Source organism: Opisthocomus hoazin, chromosome 4 (assembly GCF_030867145.1).
Source record: "Opisthocomus hoazin isolate bOpiHoa1 chromosome 4, bOpiHoa1.hap1, whole genome shotgun sequence".
NCBI classification, from domain to species: Eukaryota; Metazoa; Chordata; class Aves; order Opisthocomiformes; family Opisthocomidae; genus Opisthocomus; species Opisthocomus hoazin.
In genome coordinates, this window is record NC_134417.1 from 59056507 (window position 1) to 59069283 (window position 12777).

At 41.0% G+C, this 12777-nt stretch overlaps 1 protein-coding gene across 1 annotated transcript in view; it reads left to right on the forward strand.

Moving 5' to 3' along the window:
* Positions 1-12777, forward strand: part of RAPGEF5 (Rap guanine nucleotide exchange factor 5) — a 166050-nt gene that overhangs the window by 135528 nt on the left and 17745 nt on the right. The window contains exons 17-21 of the mRNA XM_075419178.1: positions 1677-1826; positions 4538-4635; positions 6420-6542; positions 7748-7926; positions 11234-11324. Coding sequence (XP_075275293.1) covers positions 1677-1826; positions 4538-4635; positions 6420-6542; positions 7748-7926; positions 11234-11324 — 641 coding nt within the window. The remainder of the gene's footprint in view (positions 1-1676; positions 1827-4537; positions 4636-6419; positions 6543-7747; positions 7927-11233; positions 11325-12777) is intronic.

Here is a 12777-nt window from a genome sequence, read left to right on the forward strand (position 1 = left end):
CGTGGGGAGTGGGCTTTGAGAGAATCAGTATCATCGTTGTGCTTGAGGACCTGACCTGTAGGGTGGTTTAGTTCAGTGTTCATCAAAGGATGTGTCAGTAGCCCAGTTATGAATTAACATATTGCTGTCATCTTCCCCTCCCAAATGACAGAGAGGGGGAGATTTCAAACAAAGTCACTGTAGGCAAGTTGTGTTGCATGCTGCATATAGAGGCCAAATATTTCTGTCAGAATTTTTAAGATTTATTTTTCTACCTAGTAGTTTAGAGAGCAATTTGATGTCTCTATCTTTTCATGAATTATATCCATTCTGAAGAGAGATTCTGATGTAAGATCAGCATCTGATTTACTGTCTGTCAGCAGAGACAGGTTAGGAAAAAATTATAAAATCAAATTACTTTTCTTCCCCAAGGTTAAATGTTAAATTCCTCCTTCCTTCTCATCTTCTTTTTTCTTTACTACAACACAAAAAAAAAAGATGTTCATGAGGATAGAGTTCTTAACTGCTTCTGGCTTTGTCTCAGTTAGTGAAAGTGCCATGATGCCATTAAGGTTTGTAGGACAGGCAAAGAGCTATTGCTACATACATCTGTCAATAAAAATAATTAAAAAAATACAGCATTTCTAGAGAAGAAAAGTATTGTCTTACACTGACATGGTAGCAGCCAGTCTACAATAAGATGTACTGTAGTAGCAGACAATGGAAAGTTTAATTAAGCATTGAAGTGAGTATGACACCGAAAGTCATGGCAGTTCTTATTAGCAGTTGTAATTTTTGAAATATTTATGCAAGTCTGCAGCTCTGTTTCTTCCCTTTTAAGTATGGCAGCTGCATTTCAAGGAACTGGCTACAGAAAACCCAGCAAAAGAGATAGATCTGAAATTCTGGCAAGCAGAGGGAGCATAGATCCCTTTTTGTAGCAGAAGCAAATTACTACTTGAGCTGACCACAGCACTACTGGTGGGAATCTCCCTCTTAGAGCCGAACCAACTCACAAGCTTCAGTGGAAGTGATGAGCCCATGGAATTTCTCCAAACTCATCCCTTTTATGTGTGCTGCAAGTGATTCAGGGAAAGAGTTGTCAGAACTAATTGGATTGCTGTTTGGGCAGCCTCTGCTGGTGCTGTAATACCCTGGCAATGTGGGTAGTTTACATGTCTAGACGGATAAGCTAGCAGGAGGACATCATGGCGCGCTGTTCTTTGCAAGACCTCCTGTTCCAGGTGGAAATGGAGGTCCAAAATAATTTCTGCAGTGGATATGAAATGTCCTGAAAGGACAGTGATTTATCTGAACCTAAAAGGAAGGCAGAAGAGATGGCAACAGCTGAGTTAGCAAAGAAGATCGGCAGCAGAGGAGGCTGGCTGTGACAAATCCTCACGGTAGGGAGTCTTGAATAGGTATTGCTGACACGCACCCATGGGGGTCTCTGTTTCCATTTGCTTGGCCCTCTCATTTCCTGGGGAGAGGAGGTGGGAAGGAGGAAAATAGTGACATTTATGCTTAGTGTCATGTCCCTGCAGATCAGGCTGCAGCAGCCGTGCTTCCTGCAGCCGCAGCAGCCAGGCAGCCGAGGCTTTGCCTTGGTCCTTGGTCGGGTCTGTGAGATTCTCCCCTGCTCTGTTCAGGTGTCTCTGCCTACTGCTAAGTATGTCTTTTTTTTTTTCTTTGTGCAGTTTTCTGCCGTGTGTATATAACAGAGCACTCTTATGTCAGTGTGAAAGCTCAAATATCCACTTCAGCTCAAGAGATCCTGAAGATTGTAGCAGAAAAGATCCAGCACGCGGAGGAGGAGCTGGCGCTGGTGACAGTCACGTTCTCTGGTGGTAAATAACTTCCCTTCATCTGATTACTTACCTTTTAGTGCATCACGTGTAAGGGAGGGCTGACTTTTTCTGGTGCAAAGATACAGCTGTTCCTGTGCGGGCCCACAGCTGGATGACCACGGGAACAATGAGGAGCTGCTTCCCAGAGAGTCGTTTCCATGGCAACAGCTTATTCTTGGGTACCTCAGATACGGCATCCCCTCGCTGGGAAGGGAGTGCAGAGGACTCTGTCTCCAGCAGTATTGCAAGATTTTATTTTTTCCTCACGGATACATCCTACTTTTTCATTTAAATTAATTTGGAAGGTGATAAAGCATCATTTGCTTTAAAAATATAAAAAGGAATAAGAAACATTATATGCATGGCTGTTTACTCATTTGCGGCATGAGTAATGAATATTCTCCAGCAGAAAGAAGGGAGAGATATATTTGCACAGTTGAGACACTGAGAGCAATCTAAGCAATATTTTGTAAGTAGTCTTACTTACAACTGACTTTTTTGCCTATTATTTTAGTGTTTCTCATTGTACAGAAAGGCTCATTGTCTTTTCTTAAGGAAGACCAGTCTGATCATGGGCTGATACTAGGGACCAGCCAAACCCCTAAGATTTTCTTCGGTGTCTGGCAGGCCTCAAGCTCTTTGGTCAGAATGTTTTGTTCATTGTGGTATCTTTTGGCTCTTACGGAATATAAAACAAGAAATTTAGGTGCATAGAAATGTGAAGCTGGGACTGAAAAAAGGGGCTAAGAGTGTAGAATGTCTTGGCCATAGTCTCAGTAACATTAGTTGGTGTCCTTCTCCTGGGACAAAGGATGCACCCTGAGATATATAGCACTCATTGCTACTTCTTTGTCAGTCTAGTTTAAATGAAATATACACAAATGCTGGCTTGTTCTGTTTATTTAGTAGATTCAGAAGTGGAAGGTCACATTTTTCTCCCCCACGCCGAGCTCAGTTAAATAACCATTTTTTAGCAGGGCACTGGAGCGGGTGGCAGGGAGATGGTGCCCTGCTCTGGCTATGGAGAGCCTGGGCATGGAGTGGCGGCCCAGGAGCATTACACGTAGGTGTCATGGCCAGCAAGGCTACATCATTTGCAGGCAAACTCTTTTTACCCTGATGTGTGCCCAGACTCTCCTCCAGTGCATTTTGTAGCACTGCGAAATCATTGTGCTGCTGTTGTTTTTCAGGTCTTGCTTTCCTGTTCAAGAGCAGGGCAAGTTTTGCTCTGATAGCAGTAGATTTGCTGCTGAATGCCTACTTGACTAAAGAAAACCAACAATGCATAAATAATGAAACACACTATTATCTTTAGACCACAATGGTTCCCAAGAAAGCCACAGGACAGAAGCGGTTGCCACTTGGCTGTTCAGTAAGAAACAATAATTAAAATGCAGGTACAATAGGACTGTCACTTGTATGTGACCTTTGTAACCCCTAAAATGTTGTTTAGTCGCGTTGCTTGAATTAATTGGAGATACCACAATTTTAGTATCTTTGTTCTTATGCATTGACACTGCCGTGCTGCGAGCAATAAACACCAGCCTGCCACACTTTTTTTCGTTTTGTTTGCTGCTTTTGCTGTTTGCATGAGTCAGAGCTGTCACCTGTCATCCACTTGGAGGGCAGCAGTATGAGCGCTGGAGAACAAGTTTTTATTGTACTCCTGAAATGAGCAAGCAAGCTCTTTTTATTCAAAATTACCTTGAAAAAAGACACTGCTAGTTCAACATCCATGTATCTGGTGTCAGTGTGAGCATGGATAAGAGGGAAAAGAGTCTGAAATGATGTTTGGCTTGCAGACTGCTCCTGGTCCTACTCCTCTCTCATGGGCAATGGAAAGTCCAAGGCAGCTGTCAACATGCTTGTAGTGCTTTTGGATCTACGTTGATACAGTCACTGTAATCAAATCTCATGTGTCAGGTCTCCAGAAGATTACTTCGAGCCCACAGGAAGAGACGGTTTTTCCAGGGCAGTTTTTTAGCTGTGTTTTGGGTTTTGCTTTGTTTTTCCTCACACCTTTCTTTGGTGTATCCAAGATTGCCCAGAGCTGCACCAGAACTCTGAAGTGGAGGAAAAAAAAATAGTCCTTTCTCTTTGCCACCAGTTTGGTGTGTCCTACTCTTTTACTCAGATGTTTCCTAAATGAGTTACTCTAGGTCTAGAGGAATTTCTGTAAATACCATACTATAAAGGACTCTTCAGCTCTGCTCCATGAGGTGAATTTCGTGGGGCTGGGATCTTTTAAACTTCTTTTCCTGTCGAATGGCTGTGGCTACTGATGGCATCTCTGCCCCTGCTCTTGACTGCCAGTGACACGCAACAACTCAGTCTCTGGGGGCCGAGACACTTCGCTCTAACAGAAGTCACTACATTTACAGTAGATACACTGGGTTGAAATGAAATGTTCTGTAATGCATAGGAGGTTAGACTAGATGATTTAAAGGTTTATTTCTGTTCTATCCTATGTGAACTCCAGGTTGAAAGCAGATGCTGGAAGTTTTTGTGCTCTAGTCCAGCATCAGAGACATCTTGCCTTTATTGTGCCTGTGTAGTGTGGAGATGGTGGTCCCCATAGGGACTGGGTTTGATGCTTAGTTACATTCTAGAAGTAGATGTGGCTTTACAAATATATTTGTAATGTTCTTATATTTATATGCAGCTTTTACTCCTTTGCTGAAGCTTCTGTGTTCTGTTTTCTGTTTTTACAGAAAAACGTGAACTACAACCAAATGACCTGGCTATCTCAAAATCTTTTGAGTCATCCAGTCGTATGTTTGTCTACCGAAAAGATCTGACTGATTCCTTGGTAAGGATGTGTTTTTTATACTTCCCATTTTTTATTTGTCTGACTCCAGATCGATGACTTGGTATTCCTCTCAGAGGGCTTTTTCAATACAGAATTTATTGTTTGCTTCCTTAGGAAAGCTTACTGAGCTGCTCTGTACCTGAAAAAAAAATATCTTGCATTAACAGCAGTTATTTGACTGAACAGTAGTGGAATTTGTTCATCAATTTCAAATAGACCAAAGCTTCTGTACGGCTTAAATCTTTCAATCTACATCAGCCTGGAAAAGCTGACTTGTGCTTGTACAGGAGTGGACAGGATGAGGATTATTCAGGGCCTGTGTGACTTCCCTCCTCCCCCCAGCCTTGTGCCTCTGTAACGCTTACAGTGGCTGGTACATAGTCATACAGAGTCATGGACAAACTCCATGCAATTACTACATGTAGAAACAGATGTCGTTTGAGTTCTGCCGAAATCACTGGACATCAGTGCGATCCCAGCGTTGTGGCAGCCACACGGTCAGTCTGTGGCTGCCGCGTAGCACTGGTGGTACATCCGCTTCCCTTCCTTCTGTCCGTCTGTCTCTCCATCCTCTCGCTGGTGCTGGGGAGCGGAGCCGGTCAAAGGGCAGCAGGTCTCTCTCATTCCCTCTGTCCTCAGAAACTGGGGTTGCAAACTCTCTCCCCCCATGATTTCCCAAAACCTCTGCGAGGCAGGAACAGCCAGGCACTCAAAAAATTACTCTTTCAATAGTTTTCTGCTAATTATGCAGATGTTTCGAGGACAGTGCGGGGACGGTATCGCAACTGACTTTTACACGTTGTCGGTACTGCTGGGATCTGTGCATTCATCCTAGGGATGAGAAATGTCTATTTACATTTTGTTGGATCAATGTGCCCTGAAGAGCTGACACGCCACTATCATTGTAATCTGTCATCCCCATTATCTCCGGCGTTCTAGCCACCTCTAAAAATGCAAATATTAAGGGAAGGTTTCCAGTGCAGACAGGTGACAGCCAATCTAGTTTCATTAGTGACATAATAAAAATCGCAAAACTTGCTGTAACTGTCAGAAATATAGCACCAAAATAATGGCTTAACTGATAAGAATAATCTTTCATCTTGGCAGATGGTTCATGTGCCAACTTTCAGCCTGATGAGGTAAAAAAACCCAAGAGAAATGCAAACCTTTGAAAATCTGAGCTAATACTGGGAATGTCAAATGACCCTTAATACCAGCAGTAACAGTGCACTCCACAGTAATATGCGAAGTAACTTCTATTAATCAGGACCTACCGTGTTTTACTGTTTGTTGGTGATTACATTTGGAGTAGATTAATCATAGAATGTATGGGTTTATGTTATTTGTAAAGGTGGATTGGTGGGCAAGTTGTGTGTATTTATTCTAAATCCGGTGTGTTTGCAGAATGATTCCTTTACCTTATAATACAAAAATTTCCTGATGTCTTAATTCAGATTTTATTTTCTGATGGTTTCAGGGATTTTATTTTCGTTATGCTGTCTGCTTGGTCAGTGTTTTATATTCAAGGTTTAGAGAAAGAGACACAGGGAGAGGCCTAATCCAATAGGAAGTCATTGATCCTATTGACCCATTTCCTTTTTCAGCCTATTTATTAAAAAGGCTATAACTCCTTGATTTTGAATAGTGTGGGGGTGAAAACCCTCAGAGTGCACTTAGAGAAGATTACTTACTCAGCTCTGCTCGGTAGCTTGGTCCAGTAGCTGTTTCACTGCAGAACTTCTGGCATGTGCTGAGGATTTTTTTGCTCTTGGTTGTTGATTTAGAACCCATTTGCTGAAAATGAGGAATTGCAGCAAAAGTCTGTGAGAATTTTGGGAATCAACACCTGGGATCTTGCCTTAGAACTAACAAACTTTGACTGGAGCCTCTTCAATGCAATTCATGAGGTAAGAAGCACCATGTCAACTACTAGGTATATTACTCTCATGCAGCATTGGGCCGTTGCGATGCATTTTGGAGCATCGGTACTCCTTGATGCTCAGCTCACCATCGCAACAGCATGATTTAGCATCTGTCAATAGTGGTGGCGTTGAATCAGGTCCAAGAGAGGTTCTGGAATCCTTGATACTGAAAAAAAATTGTCAAAGTGTTGTAACTTCTCTCTGTTGGGGCATCTCATGTGTTCCCTGTATACCTGGTGGGTTTTACTAAGGTCTGCCCCAAGACAGTAGAAGAGCATGATTGTTCTCTAAAAAATGTCTGTGTGAATATGTTATATATGCAAATTTTCCTTTGCACTCGATAATGTTCCAGTAAATATAGGACTCCACAAATAGGTGTCCTTGATATCACTTTAACCACAAAAGAATTCACAATTTCAGCAATTTAGATTGTTACATTACTGTTCTTGTTAGGCTTCAGTGAGATAAAAAAATACTGGGCAGGCTTTATAAAATGAGATAATGGCCTGCTTCAGTGCCCAGTGGGTTGTTTCAGTGACTTTGATAGGTTCTGGTATGAGCTCCTGAGTAAAATATGCAGTTAAAAGTACAAAATGTCACTTGAAAATATCATTCACTGGAAAGCCTGTTAGCTTTCTGAGAAAATGGGAAATCCCCTTGCTTCTCATCAGATGCTTTCCTTGATCGTTCATTTTAGGTTCTTTTACTCAGGTTAGACACTTCAAATCTAGAGCTGGGCAAATAGGGGGGTTTTGGCACAGAAATCAAGGCCCACGCTTCTGTTGGTGAAAACTTGGCTATTTTTAGGAAGAAGTTTGAATATAAATTTTTCAGTTTATGCAATGGTCTGATATGGTTGCTTTTTCATACTGAAACAGAAGTGATGAAATACAGAAAGAGACAGATTGTTTATGTCCTATACGTGGCTATAGCCAGAAGTGGAACTTCAGGAAATCTCAAGAGAAAAGCATGTCTTGCAGGAATTCCAGTCCACCTGCCTACTGTAATAAGCCTCTAGACATTGCTAAGCCAAACCTGGACCCTGAATCATTTGTGACTGGCTCATGGATGGTGAAAAAATAACCGTTTGTAACCAGGTCTTGTTTCGAAAACTTACTTCTAAATAATATACTACTCATTTACATTTAAATTGTTTTTATATCCCTAATAATGTTCTCAATGTCTTCCAGCAAGAGCTGATATACTTCACATTCAGCAGACAGGGCAGTGCTGAAAACACTGAGAATCTTAGTCTTCTGCTTCAAAGATGCAACGAGGTCCAGCTTTGGGTTGCCACCGAGATACTCCTCTGCAGCCAGCTCTGCAAACGTGTACAGCTAGTCAAAAAGTTCATCAAGATTGCTGCCCAGTAAGTTACTAAAGTTGCAGCAAAACCCCTTGAATTCACATGCTTTATTTGATGAGAAGTAGATGCAAAAGCAAAGAAAGAAAACTAATTTGTAATCCTGTGTTTTAAGTGTATTAAACATACCTAGATAAATCAGTACATAAATAACAACAGCAAACACTGGCCAAAACTGGATGCGCTGGAGTGTTTGCTGCTCAGATCTTCCCCAGCAGCTAAGCTGCTGTATCTGCAGAGTCAACTGCGAAATCCCTGGTGTTGCAGAGAGAACGCGAGGAACCATATTACAAAACTATTTGAGGAGCAGCAGAGCTGTTCACCAAAGACTACACAGAAACCAGAAAATTCTGTTTTAATCTTGAAAGTTCTACCTCTAGAGAGGAAACTGCAGTAAACTGTTGGCACATGTAATCCTCTCTGGAGTACTCTTTTATTTATTGGAGGAGGGGATTCTTCATTAGTTAGATTTGACAGTCTGTTCTTGCGCTCTTACTAAATAGTGCTGGCATTTATTCTATGCCTTGGAATAGAAAACAAATATATATTATACACAGAGAGTTCTTTTTTTCTTTAATCACTCTTATTTTAGTAACCAAGGGAACGGAGCAATTTAAATGTGTGCAACCATTCTCATCGCCTCTTTCTCCACTTGTTGGTCTTCTGCAATATTTGAATATGCGTGTTCATGGAAAATGTATAATTTGTTCCTTCATTGACTGGATTGATTTAATTTGCAAGGCACTTAGGTACAAAGGACTATTCTCTGCTGAAGCAGTGCCTTTGCTGCAATGAATTCTTCTAATCTAATCTAGTGTAACTCATAAATGTGATTTGATTTAGTTTGCAAGTTGTATGGTATCCAGTAATACGTTCATTTTCTGCCTTCTCAATGGCCAAGTTTGGTCCAATTACATCAAAAATGATTGGTTCTGTGTGCCTTGCTTGCACCACAGTAGCACTAATTTACATCCCAAGAAAGTTTCATCTCTGTCCCACGTGAATAGGGATACATTTGTCACCAGACTAAAATGTTGCTCTATTTGAATTAATTCCATCTCTGTTAAGTGAAAAGCTAAAGTTGTGGAGACTGAATACAGTTGTCAGTGAACAGTAGACAGGGTCTCCCAGCACATTGCAGAGGCACCCATCATCATGTCGTGTAGATTGTGAAACAATGGATACACAGAGAAGTGAGCGTATAGTTTGCTCGAGATCTTTTTTTAAATCAGAAAAGCGCCTTTCTAAAAGCAGACATTGTCATATCTCATCAGTTCTGGAAGAGCTGATGAAAGAGGAACAATGAGGTTGGAGGAATGGTGTGCTAAGCACAGGACTCTCATCATGAGGCACAAGCCAAGCAGCTCTGCTATTTTGTTTATGACTAAGGCAGAGAGGTATGGAGCTGTCAGCAGCTGAGGCTGCTCCCTGTTCTCTGCTCCCAGATTTGGCCAGGAACCTGTGTGTCTGACTTTCAGCTTGTTGGCAAAGCACCACGACTAAGATCTGATGTTCAATGTTTGTGTGCTTCACTGTTGTGGAACACCTGAAGAAAATGGCATGCTTTTACGCAAGTGTGTCAATACATAAAGGAGAGACAGAGTTTTTGAACCACCAATACCTACACTTCTGTTGATGAGCTAGTATAAAATAGAAAACAAGTGATTTGATAGAGAAAATGAGTTGACATGTTGTTGGAAATGAACGTCTTGAGGAGTTACAGAAACAGGTCAGCATAGGGTTAGAATAAATGGATTACAACAGCAGCCTTCTTGCTTCCCAAGGGGTGGCTGGCTGTAAAAGATGTACCTTCTCTCTACAGTTTTTTGCGAGAAAGGGGCCCGTCCAGTAGACAGTTTATTTGGGCTGTGTTGGACACCTTTCTGGTTTTGGAAAGAATTACCTTTGGGAGCTGCCTGACTTTAGTGATAAAAGGAGTCTAAGCAACAAAGTTAGGATTAACTTTTAAGACAGCTGAAGTGAAGTGAGAAATACACCATCTCAAGACAGTATGCAGTGATGAGTGCAAGGTTTATAAAAGCAAGTGCTGGCAAGTTTGCAGTCTAAGGCTTTGGCACGTACTTTTCCCTGATGATAAATCCCAATGAAGGCAGTGGATTCATTCACGTGTAAAATTGTCTTAAAAGAGGATTTTCTGCCTCACCCTCACATACACATGCACATGTATGTTTATAGTGGTCTTCAAGAATCTGCAAGAGAAAATGGTATCTTTTGTTTGAAGAGGACTCTGTATTTCAGGATTTCAAATTTCCTAATGGACTAGAAATACGCAGGGTCTGATCGTATATAGTAAATAGAGGTATCAAGCAAATTCCGTAGGGACGTGTACTGGAACCAGTGCTAACTGCAACTAATTTATAGGGATACGTATACTGAACATTAATCAGATTTTCAGACAATAAAAGTGATGAGGGATTGCAAATGCATTGGAGGATAGGAAAAAAATAAGTATGATCTAAGGAGTCTGGTGGCATGTGCAGACAACAGTAGGATAAGATTTAATTTAGATAGATGCAGAGTAATTCAGCTAGGGAATGCTAATACTGAGCTGAAGAAATAAATGCATGATTGTAAAGAACAGTACTGTGACAGAGGTCCTTGGGTGATAATAGATGACAAATTACAGGCAAGGACAAAGTGTGATGCTGTTCCAAATAAATAATTTGATATTTGTTTTATACTTGGGTAGGATAAAGGTGCAAGTGCTTACACACAAAACAGTAATTACATTTCTCTTTCCCTCCCGGCTGTCTCACTATATCTCCTTGGTAAGAAGGAAACTCGTAAGAGAAAAGTTAAAATAAATTACAAAGAATTAAATGAAGGGTATTAACAATATGGAAAAGTAGATTGCAGGCCATGACCACAAAGAGAAATTGAAGGAACCAGTGATGTACAATTTACAGAAGATATAAAAAAGGAGATGAAAATATTTATAGCAGAATAGAATAGAAGTCAAGGAATTATTCTGTGTGGTAAAGAACAGCTGAGAGTAACTTGAACATTGAAAAGGGAAAATGATTTTTGACAGCTAAGCAAAAAAAATAACGTGCCAACAACAGGGTTCCTGAGACGGTGAAACGTTTGCTGAAAAACTTCTTAGAGACCCCATCACCTAGACTGCATGTGGCCATGAGAGGACATTTAATGAGTTCATTATGTGGAAGATGATTGTATGTTAGTGCAGAGGGTTGAAATGGGACTCAGTAACCTAGGATACCTGTGCATTCCATTTATCTCTGATTCTGAGTACAAAAAATCAGAGTACAGTGTTCATATTTTTATTCCACAGCTGTAAAGCCCAAAGAAATCTGAATTCATTCTTTGCTATTGTTATGGGTCTCAACACTGCATCTGTCAGCCGGCTATCTCAGACCTGGGAGGTAAGATGCATCTTTGTATCTTTTAGACCCTGTCAAGACCATTTCTCACAATGCTTGTATACCAGTGAATTACCTTTTCTTTCTAATTATTGGGTTTGCATGCTGAAATCAAACAGGGAACAAGTGTAGGCAGAGAAATTTCTTTGTGGCCTGAAACATGAGATACATCGCCAATGTGTCCTTCCAGAGCTTTTAAATAAGAACAAAGCAAGGAGATCTTACCCTCTTAAAAAAAAAAAAAAAAAAAGGAATTTGACAAGTCAGCTAAATTATCGTAGCATTTTAGGTAGATGTCAGAACAGAAAATCTTGTAAAGGTGGCTCCAACCAAGCAATACATTGTTATGGAATAATTTCCCTTAAAAAAATACAGTAGAAATAAACTATCTTCAATTCTCTCCTTGATCAGCTCTTTTGCAGCTGCTCATCTTGAATGACAAAGTTAGGAAATGGGCTGTGAATAAGGAGCATACTGGAGAACAGCGATTAACTGCTAAAGAAGCTATGGCTTGCTAGACAGAACATGGGATGTTTAGAGGATGGTCCCACTGAGATCTGTGTTTACATTGTGGGTTTTTTTCCGTACAAGTAAATTATTGAGTGGTAGTATCTGGAAGCTTACTATTTGCTGTTGAACCAAAAATTGGAGAAGGAGTAATTTAGTGTGATAAGGTGAAGCTTTGTGCCTCCCCCGTGCCCCCAGCACCACAAGCGGACAGTGCTCAAAATACGTGAATCTGTAATACAAAGTGACAGAGAATGGCTGTGATCTCCTGCCTTGGAGATATTATTGAGCATCAACAGCTGAAACCAAATGGCTATCAGAGACTTACAAACCTATCTAACACTGTCCAGAGCAGTCTTCCCCCTTATCTGAAAACATGCGGCAGCATGCAGAGAAACAAGGGCAGTGACCGCTTCTGCGGGGAGGAGTTTAGTATAAGCATTCACTTAGGCAAGGAGGAGCCAACTTTAAAGAACAGGTAAAGCAAATATTTTAGAGAAAAATACATACTTGAGGACAACGATACAGAAACTCCTTGTCTTTCCTGCTTCTAAAACGCCTTGCCCACTAGGGAGCATTTGCCCTTTCTTGCTCTAATGGGTTGCCTTCATCCCATTTCTCTGGGTGTTGGTAGGAGAGTGGAAGGTACTAAGTATTGTATCAAAGCCACCCGGTGGCAGTGGGTGGCAGCGATCTCTCCCAAACAGAAATAGGCAGAACTCAGCTGTGTGGTGAGACCTCTGGAGATCTTGTGCTGCTGGTGGACTTCTCTCAGGAAGAGCAGAACATACTGCTTGTCAGAACAAGTTCATCTGCATATGTATCGTTGCAAATATGTCGCGTTTCTGTGTGTAAAATATTTATGAAGTCACATGCGTTTTTTTTTTAATTTGTTAAACTTCACTGGAAATTTCAGAAGCAGAAGGTTATTTGCATTAGTAATGTGACT